The sequence below is a fragment of the Anomaloglossus baeobatrachus genome, chromosome 3 (genome assembly GCF_048569485.1).
Source record: "Anomaloglossus baeobatrachus isolate aAnoBae1 chromosome 3, aAnoBae1.hap1, whole genome shotgun sequence".
NCBI lineage: Eukaryota > Metazoa > Chordata > Amphibia > Anura > Aromobatidae > Anomaloglossus > Anomaloglossus baeobatrachus.
Genome location: NC_134355.1, coordinates 188,352,219 through 188,375,459, shown reverse-complemented (window position 1 = coordinate 188,375,459; position 23,241 = coordinate 188,352,219). Strand labels below are relative to the sequence as shown.

Here is a 23,241-nt window from a genome sequence, read left to right as displayed (position 1 = left end):
AATTAGTTTAATTGCGTTTTTTTCATTGTTTTTTATGTGCATTTTTTCTACATGCCTTTTTATTTATTTTATTGCCTCTTGATTTTATGTCATGTTTTAAATAAAGCTGCTTCACTAATACTTCCTGTTACTTGACTTTTACTAAACCTTACTGATACAGTCATGTGGTCATTACATGTACGTATGTTTTAGAGGCGCATATGTGTTTTTTATCTGCAAATTTCCCATATCTAATGCATTCTTTGGTGAAAATCTGCATGTTGGAGATGTCAAACACGCACTGTAGTTGAGATTAAGCAAAGTAAAAAAGAAGCACAGTGAACATGAGATTTCTATAAATTCCATCCACTTTACTGGAATTGTAAGATGCTGTGTTTTTGTGCTGTAAAAATATGGTCCTCAGAAAACTCACCAAAAACTCACCCATAAAAATGTCTTGGGACAAAACCTAAGTTCTCATGATGAGTATTTTGTGCGATTTTGATGCTGCGTATTTTTGCTTACCAAAAAAAAGTGAAATGTCATATAGGGACGAAGTAAAAAAAGTGAAAATACATATTTTTTTTAACCCCGTCCGCCATGGTGATCATGCAGGTCACAGGAGCTGTGCCCGAGCAATCACCACCAGGAGTTTAGCTTACGTGACAGCCGAGCCCCGGCTCTCACAGACAGGAGCGGTGCCTGTACTGCCTCAGGATGTTTAACTCCCTAAATGCTGTGATTGATGTCGATAGCAACATTTAGGAGGCTGGGAGAAGGAGGAGCTCTCTTTCCGCTCTGATCGACACCCCGCAACGTCATCGAGCGGGCGCGATTATTGTCATGATAATCCAAGGTCGTCATGATGACTTCCAGGTCAGCCAACTACATGGCCAGGAGCATGGTCTAAGAGGCTTTTGTCAGTTCAGCACTGACAGTTATAATGTGTTGCAATGCTATTACATTACAATGCATTATATTAACACAGTAATTACAGTTACTGTCCCATAGAAGGACTAAGTAAAAAAGTCTAAAATAGTTTTAAGAAAAAAAATGAAAAAAATAGTATACCAATAAATACATATGTTTGTTTATGTAAAAACTAAAATAAACAGAAAAAAACATGCAAAAAAACTTCATATTCACAAAAAGTACACATATTTGGTATCCGTGCCAGAAACAACCTGTTCTATAAAACTGTTACACTATATAACCCTTCAGTGAACACCGTAAAACAAAAGTGGCAAAAACTATACTTTTTCATAAAACCACCAAACTAAAAGTGGAATAAAACACGATCAAAAAGAAAAATGTAAATAAAAATGGTATAGCTGAAAACATCATCATGTTTGCAAAAAACAAACCACTAAACTACTCCATCAGCAGAAAAATAAAAAGTTAGAGCTCTCATAATATAGCAATGCAAAATCAAATCATTTTTCTATAAAACTAGCAAAACATAAAAAACTATATAAATATGGTATCGCTGTAATTGTAAATCTGTTTTATTACTTTTACCAGATTCAGAACAGCATAAAAAAACAAAAGAAATTCCTGAATTGCTGTTTTATGTTCATCTTCCTTACTAAAAATCGGAATAGAAAGCGATCAAAAAAGTGCCCAAATGTGGTACTATTAAAATCATCAACCCATCCTACAAAAAATACAGAAAAATTATACAAGTGCATCTCAATGAATTAGAATATCATCAAAAAGTTATTTTTTTTCAGTTATTCAATACAAAAAGTGAAACAGATATTATGTAGAGTCATTACAAACAGTGATCTATTTCAAGTGTTTATTGCCGTTAATGTTATCAAAGTCATTATCTCAGAAAATTAGAATAATTACTACACCACCAAACACCTGCAAAGACTTCCTAAGCGTTTAAAACGGTCTATTAGTCTAGTTCAGTCAGCTACACAATCATGGGGAAGAATGCTGACTTGACAGATGTCCAGAAGGCAGTCATTGACATACTCCACAAGGAGGGTAAGCCACAAAAGGTCATTGCTAAAGAAGTTAGCATTGAAAGAGTGCTGTATCCAAGCAAATTAATGAAAAAAAAATAACTTTTGGTGATATTCTAATTCATAGAGAAGCACTGCTAGCTCTGAAAGTATGGCAATACAACAATTTTCTTTTTAAAAAAAGCATTTCTTAGTGTGTGATAGCAGCCAAACATAAAAACTATAAAAATCTAGTATCGCTGTAAGCTCACCCACCCAAAGTATAAAGTCATCTAATGATGTATACTTCATGAGGAACAGCGTAAAAAAAGAAATAAAACCAATTATTGACCTGCTGTTGATTTGTTAATTCTTCCTCCCAAGCTTGGATCACATTTATCCTGTGGTCTATGCTGAGCATTACACCGGGGTTTCTGTGTAAATTTCTCAAATACATGATTCAGATAATGTCCGTGACTGAAGATTCCCTATAATGAAACAGCCATTTTGGACTCTGTCTTATGATCTGGCAATGTCTATATTTTACCTTTGCGTGCTCTATCAGCTAGTCTTCTCGTTGCTGGAGGCATTAAAGGGAAATTAGCAGCTCATACCCTTGTCCTTAGGGGTGAGCCCTGCAGAGCCCAAGACCTCCCTCTTACTAGCGAGACGGGATTTGAGATCCCCACTCCTGCTAGCTGGTTTGTTGTTTGCTGTCACATATGGTATTTGCCATGTTTATTCATTATTTTTTGATAATTTTCAGTTTTTACTATTCCTCTATTTTTTCGTAAATTCCAGCCATTTTGCTGCCAGACATGTATTCTTTCCCACACTGCAGTATAATTCATGAAGCTTAATTTTACCCAATCCAGTTCTCAGGGCTCACCTTTTAAAACCCTTCTTTGTATATTGTTTCATGGAATGTTAAGGACTCCCCCAAAAATGAATGAAGGAACTAAGACACATAAACCGATTGAAACCTGATATAGCCCATTTACAACAGGCAATATCTCCCTGAGGTTGACTTTGAAAGGATGCATAAATTATGGGTATGCAACGTTAACGGGTCCGCATTGGTACTTAGAAAGGTAGTTGTTGTGGTTCTAATTAGCAAACATTTCACATATCATCTAATTTGCCAACAGTCAGATAGTGACAGTAGATTAATACAACTAATACTATCTACACCAAAAGGAGATATTTCATTGTACAACGTTTACGCCTCCAGTGTGGGCAATAAGCCTTTTTTTAAACAATTGGACACTAGATTACTCTTAAAGCTGACACCTAAAGCTGGTGTCACACATAACGACAGCGACAACGACATCGCTGTTACGTCACCATTTTCTGTGACGTAACAGCGACCTTGTAAGTCGCTGTTATGATCGCTGCTTAGCTGTCAAACACAGTGATGCAGCAGCGATCATAACGTCGCTACATGTGCAGAGAGCAGGGAGCCGCGCACACTGCTTAGCGCTGGCTCCTTGCTCTCCTAGCTACAGTACACATCAAGTTAATTAACCCGATGTGTACTGCAGCTACATGTCACAGTGCTGAGAGCAGGGAGCCGCGCACACTGCTTAGCGCTGGCTCCTTGCTCTCCTAGCTACAGTACACATCGGGTTAATTAACCCGATGTGTACTGCAGCTACATGTCTCAGTGCAGAGAGCAGGGAGCCGCGCACACTGCTTAGCGCTGGCTCCTTGCTCTCCTAGCTACAGTACACATCGGGTTAATTAACCCGACGTGTACTGCAGCTACATGTGCACAGAGCAGGAGCCGGCACTAGCAGCAAGAGCGGCGGAGGCTGGTAACAAAGGTAAATATCGGGTAACCAGGGAAAGGTCTTCCCTTGGTTACCCGATGTTTACAGTGGTTACAGCTTTCCGCAGCTGCCAGACGCCGGCTCCTGCTCCCTGCTCGCTTCATTTCGTCACTCTCTTGCTGTCACACACAGCGATGTGTGCGTCACAGCGGGAGAGCGACGACCAAAAAATGAAGCAGGACATTCAGCAACGAGCAACGACCTCACAGCAGGGGCCAGCTCGTTGCTGGATGTCACACACAGCGACAGCGACGGGACGTCGCTGCAACGTCACAGAAAATGGTGACGTAGCAGCGACGTCATTGTCGTCGTCGCTGTGTGTGACACCACCTTAACAAGAGCATAGGCGTGGATTTCAATTCTGTTGTTTTTTTTCCGAAAGACAGCAAGAACATATCTGGATGATACTCTTTCTTAACCACAAGACATAACAGGTTCCTCTCTCCTCTGTTATCCATATGCAATCTAATTGAATCATGGAGATTTCTCCATCCAAGCCATAGAGAATACACTCACTTGCATGCTCTCAACTCATGGTCCTACATAGACTATATGCTAATTTCACCGTCACTCTTACGCAAACTAATTTGCACTAATGTGGATAACAGTTATCTTGAACCATGCCCCAATAAAGATGCAACTAGCACATTCTCAGCCAAGGGATTCAGGTTGTTTCTGGAATTTCCTATTTTTGCAAAGGTGATATTGTTACACTGTCCCTTAAACTCTGGCTTGAATTCATGACTGATAATGGGGTGCATCTAGAAAACCCCTCTCTCTTGTGAAAATCGGCAAAAGCAGATTTACTTGGGAAAATTGTTTCATATCTTTTATCACAAAAAGCACCTTTAAAAAAATTATATTTTTATTATATGTATATTTGTGTGTATGTACAGTACAGACCAAAAATTTGGACACACCTCATTCAAAGAGTTTTCTTTATTTTCATGACTCTGAAAATTGTAGATTCATATTGAAGGTATCAAAACTATGAATTAACACATGTGGAATGAAATACAAAAAAGTGTGAAACAACTGAAAATATGTCTTATACTCTAGGTTCTTCAAAGTAGCCACCTTTTGCTTTGATTACTGCTTTGCACACTCTTGGCATTCTCTTGATGAGCTAGAGGTAGTTACTGGAAATGGTCTTCCAACAGTCTTGAAGGAGTTCCCAGAGATGCTTAGCACTTGTTGGCCCTTTTGCTTCACTCTACGGTCCAGCTCACCAAAAACCATCTCAATTGGGTTCAGGTCTGGTGACTTTGGAGGCCAGGTCATCTGGTTCTGTATGCCTTCAATTTTGAATAAATCCCCAACAGTGTCACCAGCAAAGCACCCCCACACCATCACACCTCCTCCTCCATGCTTCACGGTGGGAACCAGCCATGTAGAGTCCATCCGTTCACCTTTTCTACAAAGACATGGTAGTTGGATCCAAAGATCTCAAATTTGGACTCATCAGACCAAAGCACAGATTTCCATTGGTCTAATGTCCATTCCTTGTGTTCTTTAGCCCAAACAAGTCTCTTCTGCTTGTTGCCTGTCCTTAGCAGTGGTTTCCTAGCAGCTATTTTACCATGAAGGCCTGCTGCAAAAAGTCTCCTCTTAACAGTTGTTCTAGAGATGTGTCTGCTGCTAGAACTCTGTGTGGCATTGACCTGGTCTCTAATCTGAGCTGCTGTTAACCTGTGATTTCTGAGGCTGGTGAATCGGATAAACTTATCCTCCGCAGCAGAGATGACTCTTGGTCTTCCTTTCCCGGGGCGGTCGTCATGTGAGCCAGTTTCTTTGTAGCGTTTGATGGTTTTTGCCACTGCACTTGGGGACACTTTCAAAATTTTCCCAATTTTTCGGACTGACTGACCTTCATTTCTTAAAGAAATGATGGCCACTCACTTTTCTTTACTTAGCTGCTTTTTTCTTGCCATAATTCAAATTCTAACAGTCTATTCAGTAGGACTATCAGCTGTGTATGCACCAGACTTCTGCACAACACAACTGATGGTCCCAACCCCATTTATAAAGCAAGAAATCCCACTTATTAAACCTGACAGAGCACACATGTGAAGTGAAAACCATTTCCGGTGACTACCTTTTGAAGCTCATCAAGAGAATGCCAAGAATGTGCAAAGCAGTATCAAAGCAAAAGGTGGATACTTTGAAGAACCTAGAATATAAGACATATTTTCAGTTGTTTCACACTTTTTTGTTAAGTATTTCATTCCACATGTGTTAATTCATAGTTTTGATGCCTTCAATGTGAATTTACAATTTTCAGAGTCATGAAAAGAAAGAAAACTCTTTAAAAGAGAGGGTGTGTCAAAACTTTTGGTCTGTACTGTAGGTTCAAACCAGATTATACAAATTATAATCGAGAGAAGATAACACAAATCTGTTACCATGAAATCACACATTATCCATGTAATATCCATATACTACAAATATTCAAAGTGATTTCATTGATGACACGGCAGATGTGATATGTGCCAGCGTATCCTTGGTTATAGACTCCAGTATTTCAGTGATATGTTGTTGGAGGACGTTCAGATCAGAGCCTGTGTCTGGGAGGGAGGATAGACTGAGTCCTTTATATAGCCCCACAGAAAGAAGTCGCAGGGTGTTAAATCTGACAATTGTGGAAGCAGAGCAATCACTTGAAACAATGTATCACTAAAAAGTAGAGTCCTTATCCAAGGATATGCTGGCACACATCTGGAAAGAACTGAACTAATGCCTAGCCATCTGACGTGTCACCAATGGAAATCCCTTTGAACATTTGTAGCATACAGATAAAACTTGGATGGTGCGTCTTTTCTTGTTAATACATTTGTGGTATGTTCTCTTGGTAATAAATACCAAAGTTTTAATTTTGTGCCACCCAATTTGAACAACATTATATATATACAATCCTCAGCACATAAAAGTCATGCAATGGAATCATGAGGGTGTGATTACACAGAGCACTTTTGCGGGTTTTTTTCTGCAGCCAAAACCTAATTTCGGCAGCAAAAACACTGCAATCAAAGCAGAGGTTTTGCATTCTTTTGCGGTGTTTTTTTTTTTTTTTTTTTGCAAATGACTAGAAATTAGGGCATTTTCAGCTCAGTTGGGATCAACCTAGCACATAAAAAAGTATCAGAGAAAAAGGGAGAGAAAAGAAGTATTCAAATACATAGGGATCACGTATAAAATATTTGTATTAGTATGAAACAACAAAAAACAAGTGTTAAAACAATTTAAAACCAATAAGCTATGTAAACCAATGGCCACAATAAGTCAACCACCTTGTTGAAAGCACATGTTTTGTGGCATTTTTGCAGTTTTTTAGCTGTGTTGTTTTGTGTGTGGATTACTTGTGCTTTGTCTACAGTATGTTTAGCAAATCGACCTTTATTCACCATAAAAATGCTGCAAAAATAATGCAAAACCTTTTTGCTGCCTTTTTTGCACTTACACATTGCTTATGGGTGAAAAACTGCAAAAATGCAGAAAAGGTTCACATACTGCAGAATTTAAAAAAGCTGCCGTTCAGTAAGAAAAAAACCAAGCCTGTGCATGAGATTTCTGAAATTATATACCCTAATAAGGCCCTGTGCGCATACTGCGCTTTTACCCGCGTTTTTTTTGCGTTTTTGCCGCAGAAATTTCTTGAGAAAATGGTTGTAACCTTTCTGCAGACATTCCCCAGCAAAACCTATGGAAAAAAAAATAGCTGTGCGCTCACTGCGTTTTTTTCTCAAGAACATTCTTTCTGCAGAATTTCTTGAGAAAAAGAATGAGCATGTCACTTCTTTTCTGCAGGTACCTGCGTTTTTTGCCATAGATAATGGTAAAAATAAACCGCAGGGACCAACCTGCGGAAAAAACGCATCAAAACTGCACAAAACCGCTGTAAAAATGCATGCGTTTTTTGGTGTGTTTTTTGACTGCAAGTGCGCTAATCTTTCAGACTCAAGAAATTTCTTGAGAAAAATCCTAGTGTGAACAGAGCCTAAAAATCAGACAATCAATATATATGTTAATGATATGCAAATGTTGAACAAATGGAAACAAATTTTCAAAACATTTCCTTTATTCAGCATTAAAGGGTTATTCCCATCTCCAAGATCCTCGCCTAATATGTAGTAGGTAAAATAATAATAATAATATTAGCAAATAGCTCCATTTAGAAATGTAGTATAGCTCTTCTGATTGACTATGTCACTTATCTCATGTGCAGGACATTGCAGGACCTTACTTATCCATTGTTACAATCACACATATAGGGAATTAGTTGCTAGTGGTTGTAACCATGGATACCGAAGGTCCTGCAATGCTCTATACATGAGATAAGTGACATAGTGAAACAGAAGAATTATACTGCATTTCTAATTGGAGGTGATTGCTAATATTATTATTATTATTATTATTATTATTATTATTATTATTACACCTTCTACACATTGGAATAGGATCTTGGAGATGGGTATACCCCTTTAAGTATATATGGCACATACAGAAATACACACACTGACAGGCCTTGGCATGCTATATATCAGGTTATTGATAACTGTCTGAGGAATGTTCTGTTACATTGAATGCACTTGGACATGCAAATCATCATGATCCGCTTCTGGCAGCCCCATTTGCAATTTCTAACTAATGATGTCTTAAGTGTCCTTCACAGGAGACAAGTCCCGAGACACTGCTGGCACTGGTACATTGTTTACGCAGTGCAGGCTGCTCATAATAGCACAAGCAACATGTGGCCTGTTGTGTTCAAAAAGATTTTTAGGACACTGGAAAAATGGCTGTACTACTGTTTCCACAACCAAATCAATGTAATGTCGTGCATTATCGTACATTATGTCACCCTACATTATAATCCTGGTATAAAATCAGTGTGATATTCCTTTATGAAGGCTGCTTCATGGTGTTGCCCGTGTGGGCTTCAGAAGTTCCACAATATTGACCCTGGCCCTCAAAAATCCTACTGGCATTTCCAACCACCAGAGGGTTGTCATGAACAGTGGACCAGAGCAGAGGCGTAACTAGGGGTTCAGCTCAGAGGGGGTGAAACTTCTGAGTGGGCCCCTAACCAGGTAACCATATTTACGATGGTGTTGCAGCCTAATAGCTTGTGTAGACAACCATATTTTTTGTCCAAGTGCGATCCAACAAAATATTGGATCGCTTTTGGACCAATATTATCAAATGAGGCAGTGCACATGTTCGATTTTGTGTTCGGACTTAGTGGTCTGAGAAATAAAATAAATTGCAGCATGCATGTGTAGACTGGTACGGTTAAGTGTAGCGGCAGGGTTGTAGTTGGCATTCATGCTGTTCTAAGCACTTAAATTGATCATGTACCTTACCAATAAAGCAGACTAAAGCCTCATGCAGATGTGGCTAGAAGTATGCCAATTGCACTCTTGTGGTCAAATGACGGCCCACTTTCCCCACCGGCACTGGAAAACCATGACAGTGCACTATGTGCATGCTATGGGGATTCACAAGTCTGCAGTCACGGGCCATTAAACAGCTGTCAACCGGTTTCATATAACCAAACGGTCAACTATCATTTAAAGGGAATCTGTCACCAGGTTTTTACCCTATAATCTGAGAGCAGCATAACATAGGGGCAGAGATCTTGATTCCAGCGATGTCACTTACTGACCTGCTCAGTGCAGTTTTGATAAAATTACTGATTAATCAGCAGTACATTATAATTATAGTGTGGCACCCTAGGGTTCAGTTGCCACAAATATACCTGTACCTGGGGCAGGGAAGGATCTCCACATCAGGTAATCCCACAAACAACACTTCCACTCTAAGCCTGGAGGGGGAGCTCTACAAGCCGAGTTCAGGGGAAGTCCCCTTTAAATCCAGGTTTGGAGGTGGAGTCAGACAGACAGTTGACAGTTGGAGTTAAGCTCGAGCGAGGAGAGGGAATACATCAAAATGGAGAGGGCTGTGCTAAGCCCGCACGAGTAGCTGTGTGACAGACTGAGGGATCCAGAAGTGAGGCAAAAGAGGAGTGACCGGGGAGGTGGAGCCAGATCGGTTCATCCCCGAGGAACAGCGCTGATTACCGGACACCGGCGTCTGAGATTGTGAGGGATCTAATCTGCCCAGCAATAAAGACCGGAGGCCAGGGAGACTCCAGATCTCCTGGCCGCAGCAGCACCTGAAGGCAAAGCCGCTACACAGAGCTTAGGGACCGCAGTGAGTACAGCAGTGCCCCTTAGAGAAGTTCCCGCCGCCTGCCATACAGGTGAAGACAGTGAGAGAGGGACAAGTTATAGCTACAGGCAGCCTAGTACCAAGGAGAGACACAGCGCAGCAGGGAGGCCACACAACTAACCTGGCGTGGAGATCCTGAACTGTTCCCAGATAACCAAAAACTGTCACATCAGAAACTGAACCCCTTTTTAATAACACCTGCAAGTAAAACCTGGTCAGAGTTAATGAATTGGTGTGATGTGGCGCCCCTGACCTGGTCAGGCACCACTGAGTACTGCACCCATGCTGGGGACAGTACAATACAGGTAATCCAGAAGGCTGACCGGGGTGTGGAACACAGGCGCATAGTAATCAGCTCTCACACATGTACCTATGAGAGGACCCCTGGGGATCCCAGGAGGGGGAAAAGCCTTGACCTTCACTGGAATAGTGGAGGGGGCCAAAAGCCTCCATCTCCTCTCAAGGGGTGTGGTAAGAGAGTCTGGTTGCTAGGTGGCGTAGGCAAGAACAGGAGAGGAGGGGCAGTGAGTCAGTTAGGGCAGAACTCCATAGGGCTCAGTGAGGAGCAGACCTGTGGGGCTGTTGCTGTCTAACAGCGCCCGCGCAGTGGCTACTGACGGGGGAGAACGGTCAACTAGGAGTGCTACCCGAAATCCATCTTCAGCTAAAGAGAGAGCACGGAGTGGGAAGTAAGGAGACTGCTAGAGAGTACCAGGCCCAAACGGGCGGCAGATCCCGAAGCGGAGATAGATCCAGCTTTCTTTTGCTAAACCTGCCGGTGTGGGGCTCTCAAAGCCCACGCCACAACACCACAAAAGCCGCAGCCACGTAGCCACAGTTAGGGCCCATAGGTCACAGGAGGCAAGCAGCTGGAGTGGCCTGGTCCAGGCGACAAGCAAACGGCAAACGAAGGGGAGAGAGGCTGCAGCATCTTCCCTGGGTGACCCCCATAGGGACTCAAAGTCGGGGTTACCCCAAACCACCAAGGGCTAAGGAAGGCGAGTTAGTAGTCACCCTCACAAGTCAGCCTGAAGGACACCTGGTTCCCACTTGGTTCATCCCAGCTACGCCCGGGTCACTCACCCTGCCATCAACTGTGAGTAAAAACCCTGAAAGACATCCTGCCTGTGTTGAGTCATTCTGCGCCTTGTAGTTCTACGCATCTACACAGGGCCCTGGGGCTTGCCTCACTCTCAGGAGGCTACTACAACTGGCTGCACCCACCATCAGCCCCAGGCATCCCTTAACCTGCAGCGGCGGTCCCCCACTGACCGCAAATCTGAGAGTGGCGTCACGACAAACTACAAAGAAGGTTTCCTACCTGTGACCAGACAGATCCATCTACGTGGAGTCCCTGAAGGTAATGCACCGACACTGCACTTGTGGGGCTTCACATCTGGCGTCACGAACAGGATAAGGACTAGACCTGTCCAGACAGGTGACCATGTGCCTGGGCGGTCCGCTTGAAAAATTGGAAGCGCCGCCATATTGCCACCATGAAAAGCGCGCTGAAAAACAACAGCAGCCCGCGCTGGAAGAAGTTACCGCCCACGAAGAGGTGTGGCTACCCAGAGATCCCCTGCAGAGTTCTGACCTCGCTTGTGAAGAGAGCGGAAGCGTCCAGAGACGGCGGAGCAGAGAAGAAGCCAGTAGCGTGCTAGAAGAAATGGAGTCCAGACGCGGATACCCAGAGCCAGGCTCTGCTGCCTGGTGGTGCCGGGAGCTTGCTATCTTCTGCGACCAGCTGGAGGCCAGGATTGTGCGACGGCTCAGAGAAGAACGCACGGAGCTTCTGGAGATGGCGGCGGCGGTTCGGACCTACGAGGAGGGAGCCGCGCGACGCATGCCAGACCGAGCGGCGACGGCTCAGACCCCGATGGTGCCACCGATGGGTGAGTCCAGAGATGCCCCGGCCAGCGCAAGTGCCCCGACCCCTGCTGCCACGCCCGCGGTCCCAGAAGAGGCGCCCGGCGCGGTGCCACCGAACCAGGCCGCAGCCACGCTAGATGCGGCCCGCCAAATCCAGGCCGCCGCAGCCATGCCCCGCCTGGCCCGCAAAGGTCCGACTACCACTGCGATACTGATCCGTGCCGCAGGTGTGACGCTGACCCAGGCTGCCACCCTGCTGAGCCCAGTCCGCCAAGACCCCACCGCAGCAGCGACGCTCGTCCGCGCCGCAAGTGAGATGCTGAACCAGGCCGCAGCCCCGCCAGGTGCGGCCCGTCAAGCTCCGATCACAGCAGCGACGTCCAGCTCAGCCTGCACAGAGCCCTCTGCAACAGCGACGCTGATCCAGGCCGCCGCCATGCCAGGCGCGGCCCGCCAAGACCAGGCCGCCGCAGCGATGCCCTGCCCGGCCCGCCAAGACCAGGCCGCCGCCATGACAGGCGCGGCCCGCCAAGAAAAGCCTACCTCATCATTTTCCCCGGCCTGCAAGGCCAGAGCAGATACCGCTCCCCGGTCTGAGGAAGTCCCTACTAGGAAATCCCTGATAGGTGAAGACTCCGCATACTGGCAGCTGAAGGCTGACCTGGAGGCCAAGTTCCCACAGGAGATGGTGGACAGATACATGCTCCCTCCGCACACCCCTAAGGCAACCCCTGCAGCAACCACGCTGAAGAGTCCACCGCCTGGGCCAGCTGAGGAACACTCATCCCCAGCGCTGCCACAACCAGAGTGCAGCGAAGAACTAAGGGGGAGAGGAGGCCAGGAAGCAGAGGAGCTGACTCCGGAGCCACCAGCAGTGGATCTATACTCAGAGCCGGAGATGCTGCCATATTCCCGCTGGGATGAGGAAGACCTGACACCGTCCGCTGACGAAGATCTGCCTAAAAATCACACCTGGGAGCTTGCAAGCTGTACCACGCAGAGTTCCGGCCGCAAGACAAGGCGTCGCAACAGAACAACGCTGTCCCCTGCACCGCCATCCCCAGAGCAGAGAGAAGTCACGGCCAGAGACCTACAAGAAAAGAGGTTCCTGAGAAGAGCCCAAGCACAGGTCAGAGGACCCCTTTGTAGAGGAGTTGTGGAGGACTTTAACTTGAAAAGCGGATACGGCTTTATTGTGGCACCGGGTATGAAAGAGGGCATTTTCGTTAATAGGAGGGATGTGAGAGCTCACTTGCCCAGAGGACACCCTGGCAGAAATTTAAAAATGGGAGACTCAGTACAGTTCACTATGCATCAGGGAGAAAGAGGCTGGTATGCCTTAGATGTAGCACCATGTCCCAAAGAAGAAAGAAAAGACAGAGACACTGAAGAAGAAAGAAAATACAACGAACCCACAGACGAAGAAAGAGATCAAGAAACCAGCAGGTGCCGCAGCCCTACAGGCCCAAGCCCTGGTATGGAAGAGTAGAGGAATCTGCATAAAGTAAAGCATACAGCAAGTTAAAGTTTTGAAAAGTTGGAAGTTTTGCAACGTTTACGTTTAAGTATGTGCCCACATAAACTTGTGTGAGAAAACCATAAACCTTAAGGCTATGAACTGGCTATAGCCACAAACTCTCGCAGTGTAAATAGTTACACCAGAGGGCACCACCACCACCAGAGTCAGCCTGTTTAGGGGCTTGGCTCGTCTGCAACCAGGAGGAGCCCGTCCGTATATAGGGCCTTGGCTCACCTGCGACCAGAGAGCATGCCTGTTTATGGGGCCTGGCTCTCCACCACAAAGAGGGTACCTGGTCAGCACCAACTGTGGAGGCCGCCTCTACATCCTGCCAGAAGAGGCTGAAGGCGCGGATCCATCAGGCCAGGTATACCCTGAAACCACCAGCCCATGAAAGCCGCCTCTACATCCTGCCAGAAGTGGCTGAAGGCGCGGCCAACGGGAGAGGCAGATTGGAGGAAAGGTCTGGGGAAGTAGATGGCCCAGATCTGGTTACCAAAAGGACCGGTGACCTACCTCCTGAAAGGGTTTGGGTGGGTTAACGGACTTGTGGGTGGAGGGTGGTGATGTATGGTACCTGGTGCTTTTAAAAATGTTTTACCATGTTTTAATGTTTTATGCATTTTAAAATGTTGTCTTGCAGCCCGAGGACGTGCTGGTGATAACTAAGGGGGAATGTGGCGCCCCTGACCTGGTCAGGCACCACTGAGTACTGCACCCATGCTGGGGACAGTACAATACAGGTAATCCAGAAGGCTGACCGGGGTGTGGAACACAGGCGCATAGTAATCAGCTCTCACACATGTACCTATGAGAGGACCCCTGGGGATCCCAGGAGGGGGAAAAGCCTTGACCTTCACTGGAATAGTGGAGGGGGCCAAAAGCCTCCATCTCCTCTCAAGGGGTGTGGTAAGAGAGTCTGGTTGCTAGGTGGCGTAGGCAAGAACAGGAGAGGAGGGGCAGTGAGTCAGTTAGGGCAGAACTCCATAGGGCTCAGTGAGGAGCAGACCTGTGGGGCTGTTGCTGTCTAACAGCGCCCGCGCAGTGGCTACTGACGGGGGAGAACGGTCAACTAGGAGTGCTACCCGAAATCCATCTTCAGCTAAAGAGAGAGCACGGAGTGGGAAGTAAGGAGACTGCTAGAGAGTACCAGGCCCAAACGGGCGGCAGATCCCGAAGCGGAGATAGATCCAGCTTTCTTTTGCTAAACCTGCCGGTGTGGGGCTCTCAAAGCCCACGCCACAACACCACAAAAGCCGCAGCCACATAGCCACAGTTAGGGCCCATAGGTCACAGGAGGCAAGCAGCTGGAGTGGCCTGGTCCAGGCGACAAGCAAACGGCAAACGAAGGGGAGAGAGGCTGCAGCATCTTCCCTGGGTGACCCCCATAGGGACTCAAAGTCGGGGTTACCCCAAACCACCAAGGGCTAAGGAAGGCGAGTTAGTAGTCACCCTCACAAGTCAGCCTGAAGGACACCTGGTTCCCACTTGGTTCATCCCAGCTACGCCCGGGTCACTCACCCTGCCATCAACTGTGAGTAAAAACCCTGAAAGACATCCTGCCTGTGTTGAGTCATTCTGCGCCTTGTAGTTCTACGCATCTACACAGGGCCCTGGGGCTTGCCTCACTCTCAGGAGGCTACTACAACTGGCTGCACCCACCGTCAGCCCCAGGCATCCCTTAACCTGCAGCGGCGGTCCCCCACTGACCGCAAATCTGAGAGTGGCGTCACGACAAACTACAAAGAAGGTTTCCTACCTGTGACCAGACAGATCCATCTACGTGGAGTCCCTGAAGGTAATGCACCGACACTGCACTTGTGGGGCTTCACAGTGACATACTTTATTTCTTTCATCTGAGGAGCCATAGGCTGCTGCACTAAAGTAACAGTTGAAAAGGCTGTGAAGAAAAACTGCCATATTTGTGCAAGACTACAAAAACTGCCCTGGATATCCCGCTTCACCTACGTGAAGCGTAAACAACTGGCTGCCTAACCATCACCCCAGAGGTCTGACCTGCAGCCCCAGTAACCATACTGGAACCGTAGGTGGCGTCATGAAATACTTTTATTTTTTTAATTATTTTTTTATTATTTATTTGATTTTTAAAAAAATGTTTTATTATTATTTACTGACTTTCAGCGACCACCAGGGCCACGGGAACGGGCACAGGCCCCCGTGACATAATCCCATTATCCAACACCCGGAACCGAGTACCCCACGGCCCTTGTGCGGGTCAATAGGACTACTTCGCGTGCTGCAGGTAGTCCAGCATATTCATGAGCTCTGTATAACTGCTAGATCTGCAGCAGAGAAAACATTGATTTTATCAAAATGACAGCAAACAGCTTAGTAAGGGATTTCTGGAATCAGTGTCTCTGTCAGTACATTATGCTGCTCTCAGATGGGGGAGCAAAACCCTGCTGACAGATTCCCTTTAAATGCAGCAATTGTTCAGTATAAATGCTGCCCTAGATCCAGGTTCCGTATTGGCGACTTCTTCTCTGATTGGTTTTGTCTCACCTCATTCTTCTTCATCTGATCAAGACAACATGATGACTTTGGACGTACAAAGCTTCTTTCTGCAGACTTCCTTTTTCTGGTTTTCCACAATATATTCCAATATGATGCCCTAAAAAATGAGTGTCATTATTACATCTAAATGAAAAATATCCGCACATACTGTGCACTAAATAACCATTATACTGTCCACTAGAAAAAAATATTTCCCCCCACTATGCTCTCTGATCAAAAAGTGACCCCTACATTGTTCCCCTAATGATACATGGCCTCCACATTGTGCCTCTCATATACTACAACCACTGCCACCATGAATTATGGCTACCACACTGTCTTTCTTTATGAAAAATATCCATAAAACCATCCCCCCTCATTAACCATATGCTTTCCATACAAAATAAAGTACCTGTGATATGAACAATGGCCTCCACATTGTCCACTCTGCTGTCTTTTCACACCGTACAGCCTTCACAATGTGCCCTCACATTGTCCATCGTATACTGCTCCTCTCATACTGTGCACTCACACTGTCCTTACAGCCTCCCATAATGTGCTGTCACTCTATATACTGAGTGAATGCTCCTATTCCCCCTCCCACACTTTACAGTAAAAGTTCCTTGCATCTACAGCTCCATGGTGGAGCACTTACCTTGTCCCTCATCTTTACCTACTTTGTGGTGCTCTATCCTAGACACATCCTGCACCCCCATATCCCACACACATCCTGCACCCCCATATCCCACTAACCCTTCACCCCAGCCTGTACCACCATATCACACACTGCACCCCCATATCCCACAAACCCTGCACCTCATATCCCACACACCCTGCATCTCTATATCTCACAAAGCCTTTATCCCAACTTACCCCTCTCTCAAACACCCTGAACCACCATATTCTACACACCCTGCATCCAGGGCCAGTGTCAGCATCCGGCACACCAGGGCAAATGCCATGGCCCTGGCCAGCTGGGGGGGGCCCACTCGCCATCTTCAGTCCTGCAGGCCCAAGGCTGAGTTCCATGGACTGCAGTGCTTGGGTTGACAGCTGCACTATCCTGCATCCTGGATAGTACGGGTGCCGACCCTTTAATCCACACTGGCACACAGCATTCAATATTGAATACTCCGTGCACCTCCTGCATTGAAGTTCATCTGTGGGCGGAGCTACCGCGCAGTTTACTCCAGTCTCACATATGAAGAGGAGCCACAGCGCAGCTACAGTCAACGTCCTCCATTACACTGAGCACAGCATATGTCCTCCCATACTGTATGCCCGCTCCACCTGAGCTGTATGTTCCACCCCCGATCTGTATGGGCCCCCCCCTGAGCTGTATGTTCCACCTGCCAATCTGTATAGGACCCCCCCATCATCTGAGCTGTATATTCCACCCCCCAATCTGTATGGGCCTCCACTCCTGAGCAGTAGGTATCCCCTCTTGAGCTGTATGGGACTACCAGAGCCGTATGTGCTGCCACCCCAGAGCCGTATGCACTGGTCCCACAGAGCCGTATACACTGCCACCTCAGAGACGTATGCGCTGCCACCCCAGAGCCGTATGCGCTGGTCCCACAGAGCCGTATACACTGCCACCTCAGAGCCGTATGCGCTGCCACCCCAGAGCTGTATGCCACCCACCCCAGTAATGTGTATGCCCCCCAGAGTTGTATACTACCCCAGTAACATCTATGCCCCCCCATGAATATGTATGCACCTCAGTAACATGTATGCTCCCAGTAATGTCTATGCCCCCAGCCTCTTCTGTCATTTATATACTGTATCCCCCAGCTCTTCCTGTGATGTATATACAGCAGTCTCTGTGCACTGTGCGCGGCCATGTCTGTTAGTGAAGGCCATCATGCAGTGCAACACAGCCCCATGCCCTGGAGGAGCTGGATGGAGACAAGCGGGGAAGGTGAATGGGGTGCTTCAGCAAATCAATAATAACTCTAATGCATCTGTGTGTGTGTGTGTGTATGTATGATGTGTATCTGTGGCGCCCTGGACTAGCCAGGTAGCCACAAACATAACACCACACACACCCCCTCCCCTGGATAGTTCACACCAGTCAGACAAAAACCCTTGTTGCCTCCCTCCAGGGTCTGATGTTCACACCAGGTGGGGCGGAGCCAGGCGGTTGGCCCCACCCACCGAGGAGTTCACAGGCCTGCAGGCGGGAAAAGCAGTTAGTTTAGAGAAGTAGAGAATAAGTTTGGAGGTGAAAGTGAGAGGACAGAACCTGTTAGTGTCTGGGTAGCAGCCCAGACACTGTCAGCAAGGTTGGCAGATGGTGGTGGCCGTGTGCAGGAGTTAGTGGATCTCTGCGGAACCGTAGGACCGGGGTCGGGCGGTGGCCCGCCGGTACCGAACCGGGGAGCGGAGTGAAGCAAAGCACAAAGGCAGGGCCATCGGACCCCGACTAGGCTTGGAGCCGCCGACAACGGTCAAATCCGAAAGTGACCAGAACCCCAGGGGTTTCGTAACACCCAAGACCCGACAGAAGGCAACAGTCCACACCGTGAGGATACACAGCCACCGCCATAGGCTAGAGATCCAAGGGCCAGCGTCTGCGGGCAAAACGGGCTCCTTCGGTACCTATACGCCGGGGAGCGGGCTACCGTTGGGAAACCATCGGAGTAAACACAGACATACACAGGTGCAGGGAAAGACAGCCACCATCAACCCGTCCATCCAGCCGTTTGGATTACCAGAGACTCTGTGAATTTGTACCTGAGTGAGTACCACAGTGCCATCCGGCACCGCGCCGCGCTGCCCCTGCAACCCTGCACCCCAGCCATCCAGCCTCCCCGTTCCACAACCGGGCCCCGGGATCACCAACCCCTACCCACGGAGGGGACAACATCCTAGCTGCTCCCTACCATCGCTCCCGGGATCCCCATCACCAGCAGCGGTGGTGCCCATTATCACCACGACCCGTGGGTGGCGTCACAAACTATCTCCCAAAACAAACCACCCCCTTTTCACTCGTGGTCGAGGAGCACTGCTCGAGTCCCCGGGTCCGGCCCACCGCTCGAGCCACCGAGCAGCAGCAGCAGCCGCGGACCCGAGCGTAGCGAGCGCGGCCCCTCTGCCCCCAACATATCTATGTGTGTCCGTGTGTATGATGGTGTATAGATTTATGTCTGTTTACATGTATTTTTCTTAATTTCTCTTCAAATACCATATTTTTCGTTTTATAAGATACACCAGATTATAAGACGCTCTCCAAATTTGGAGTAAAAAAAAAATGGGGTCCATATTATAATCCGGTGGTGTCTTACCAGGGAGAAGTACAGCGATACTGTGAGTGGTACAGAAGAGGGCCCAGATACTACATGGCTGCTCTGTGCTGGGCTGGTCTGCTCGGCTCTGTGTGGGGCTGCTCTGTTCAGCATGGCTCTGCTCTGTGTGGGGCTGCTCTGCTCTGTGCGGCTCTGCTCTGTGCGGCTCTGCTCTGTGTGGGGCGGCTCTGCTTTGCGCGACGCGACTCTACTCTGTGTGGGGCTGCTCTTTGCGGCAGGCGGTAAGGCACCAGCCGTTTTGAAGATGTTGGCGGTGAGGGCTTCTTCAAATAATGGCGGCCGGAGTCCGCATGTGCACAGATGAGAGCTTGAGCTGAGAGTTTCATTTGCGCACGAGCCGACTCTAGGCGCTATTATTTGAAGAAGACCTCACCGCTGACATCTTTAGATTGGCCTGTACCTTAACACCCGCTGAGCAGAGCAGCACTGCACAGAGCAGAGCCACGCGAAGCAGAGCCGCCCCGAGCAGAGCAGCCCTGCACAGAGCAGAGCCGCGCCAAACAGAGCCGCAGCAAGCAGAACAGCCGCGCTGCAAAGCAGAGCCGCCCCGCACAGAGCAGAGCTGCGCTGTAGAGCAGAGCCGCGGTGATCAGAACAGCCCTGCACAGAACAGAGCTGCGCTGCAGAGCAAGCCGTAGAATACAGAGTGAGCCACACAGAGCAGAGCCGCGCTGCCTGACGCATAGAGCAGCGCCGGCAGCACACCGCATATCATTGCCCCCGACTTCTTTGACCCCTCTCCATCATCCCCGGTAAGCTACATTTGGATTAGACTCACCCTTCATTTTCCTCCCAATTTTTTGGGAAGAAAAGTGCATTCTTGCAATCCGAAAAATACGGTATGTATATGTACAGTATGTATGGCTGGAGTCACACTTGCGTGTGACTCGTGCGAGTATCGGATCGCACTGCCCGGACCGACCACGGCTCTCATGACAGGAGCAAGTCAGCATCATAGAAATACATACAGCGGAGCCGCTCCTGGCAGAAGAGAAGCCAGCCGGTACGGGCAGTGCGATCCAATACTCGCACGAGTCACACGCAAGTGTGACTCAAGCCTATGCCTATATATGTACGTATCTGTAAGTGCGTGTCTACGTGTGGATGGGGCACACTGAGACTCTTTTGTCCGGGGCCCACAAAAACTTGGAGCCGGCCCTGGTTGCATCCCTATATGTCACACAGCCTGTACCCCAACTTACCCCTCTCTCAAACACCCTGCACTCCTTCACACCATTTTGTCACAGTCTGCACTCCTCATATGCCACTCACCCTGCAACCCCATCTTCCCTCATTACCGGGCATGAGTTCCCATTTCCTTCAGGAAATAGTATCTCCTTGCTTTGTGAGCGGCAAAACTGTGGCTCCTCCCACTCAGTCACATGGGCATGACTTCATCACAGGTCCTGGCAGCACCACTAGGATGTATTTTAGTCATCTGAACAAGAGTTTCTGCTCTGCCCCTGCAGCACTGACAGCTCATAAACTCCTAGTGGGTCCCCTCTAAGCATGGGGCTCGGGGCAATCGCCCTTCTGCACCCCCGGTAGTTACGCTACTGGACCAAAGGCATGTCTGCCACCACTGAGGAGGCCATAAAAGACTTGTTGTTGAAGGAGAAGTTCCTGAACGTCTACTTGTTGGTGATGCAAAAGTCCACCCATCTTTCCCACACAGTTTTAATTGTCTGGTCTCCTTTTAACTCCCCACTTAGATGAGGCCTTATTTGGCGCATGGAGAGGAAGAATATTTAGTGACTAGGGTCAATCTATATAAAAAGGAACACCTTGACATGGTTGGATGACTTTTGTGATCTTTGACGTTTGTAACGTTTATGGCAATACTGGAGTTCATGTATTCATTAATCACAGTGTGCTTACTAACCGTGTATGTATGACTATATATTGTAGTGTCATATGTAACTTTGATACATAATATGTACTGTTTTCTCATTGCTACATTTACAGAACAGAAGGAGGAGTGAGCAAAGGGACTGTAGTTGGCATACTCTTGGACCTTAACAAGCGCATACTAATATTCCATATAAATGGGAAGCAGCAGGGACCTGTAGCATTTGAGAACATTGATGGTGTGTTCATGCCAGCAATAAGTCTCAATCGAAATGTACAAGTAAGTAGATCTACTCAAACAGACCAAGTTTTTACCTGTATTGTTATTTCACTTTGATAATATTAACCCCTTCCGGTAAAAATGATATATAGAGGATGAAGAAAGCATTGAACACGTCACTAATTTCTTTTTTTATTTTTTACCTGTGTGGATTGGATGGGTTGTTATTGACATCTGGTGAGAAATCCATGTCAATAACACCTTTAGATATATATTTACTTAGGAAATTGGTAACGTGTTCAATACTTATTTCACATGCTGTAAGTGTATGTCAGGATTTTGAGTTCTTTCCCGCAATCTGATACGTCACAGGTTTGGCATAGACTAAGGAGTTGAGACAGTGACAACGGTAATAGAAGCCGACTGTTACACACATCTAAGCTTCTGCTGTATATGCTGGGACTGGAGCTAGTCCCCTTGTGAGACTAGTAGGTATTGTAGAAATTAAATATTCAGTATATCAAAAACCCCACCAACTGGTTTTAATAACAAAAATAATTGTTTAGTTGTAAAAAGAAAACCAGAAAAATACACAAAAACACAAAGTGACCCATGCTAAAAAATTGTGATCATTTTTTCCACACAGTGAATGCCATGAAAAGTGGCATGCTATGCCATAATCGCAGTATCCGTCAATTTTGCCTCACAAAAAATATAGGGATTAAAAAGGTTCCTAAAGTAGTATCAAGTAAAACTATAGCCCTTATACAAGAAAACAATCTTTCATACAGCTTAGAAAAAATGAAAAAGTTATGGATATCACATTATGAAAAAAATAATTGTGTATATATATATATACTAGAAGGTGGCCCGATTCTACGCATCGGGTATTCTAGAATTTACGTATTGTGTAGTTCATGTATGATTTTTGTTATATATATAGATGTTGTTGTGTGTAGTTACGAAGTGTTTGTGTAGGGCGCTGTACATGTTCTGAGTGTCGCGGGGGGTGAGAGCGGTGTTGTATGTGTGTTGCGTGTGTTGCGTTGTTTGTGGAGCGCTGTGTGTCTGTAGCGTTGTGTGTGTGTGTGTGTTGTGCGGTTTGTGTGGGTGTGGTGTGTTTTGGGGGGAGGTATGTTTTGAGCAATGTGTGTGTTGTGCAGTATGTGCGTATATTTGTGTGTGCAGCGTTGTCTGTGTGTGTGGGTGTCTGTGTAGGGCGTTGTTTGTGATTCCTAGTGTGTGTGTGTTGTGCAGTGCGCGTGTGTGTGTGTGTTGGGGGGAGGTGTGCACCTCCCATCGTGCTCCATCCCCCATGCTGCGCACCCCCCATCGTGCTGCATCCCCCATGCTGCGCACTCCCAAACGTGCTCCATCCGCCATGCTGCGCACTCCCAAACGTGCTCCATCCGCCATACTGCGCACTCCCCATCGTGCTGCATCCCCCATGCTGCGCACTCCCAAACGTGCTCCATCCGCCATGCTGCGCACTCCCCATCGTGCTCTATCCGCCATGCTGCACACTCCCAAATGTGCTCCATCCGCCATGCTGCGCACTCCCAAACGTGCTCCATCCGCCATGCTGCGCACCCCCTATCATGCTCCATCCGCCATGCTGCGCACTCCCAAACGTGCTCCACCCGCCATGCTGCGCACTCCCAAACGTGCTCCATCCGCCATGCTGCGCACTCCCAAACGTGCTCCATCCGCCATGCTGCGCACTCCCAAACGTGGTCCATCCGCCATGCTGCGCACTCCCAAACGTGCTCCATCCGCCATGCTGCGCACTCCCAAACGTGCTCCATCCGCCATACTGCGCACTCCCCATCGTGCACCATCCGGCATGCTGCGCACTCCCAAACGTGCTCCATCCGCCATGCTGCGCACTCCCAAACGTGCTCCATCCGCCATGCTGCGCACTTCCAAACGTGCTCCATCCGCCATGCTGCGCACTCCCAAACGTGCTCCATCCGCCATGCTG

General features: G+C 47.4%; 1 protein-coding gene across 4 annotated transcripts in view; it reads left to right on the top strand.

Moving 5' to 3' along the window:
- TRIM67 (tripartite motif containing 67) overlaps positions 1-23,241 on the top strand; it is a 168,690-nt gene that overhangs the window by 127,028 nt on the left and 18,421 nt on the right. For all 4 annotated transcript variants that reach the window (XM_075339643.1, XM_075339641.1, XM_075339642.1 and 1 more), the window contains exon 9: positions 21,158-21,320. In XM_075339643.1, the coding sequence (XP_075195758.1) occupies positions 21,158-21,320 (163 nt within the window). The remainder of the gene's footprint in view (positions 1-21,157; positions 21,321-23,241) is intronic.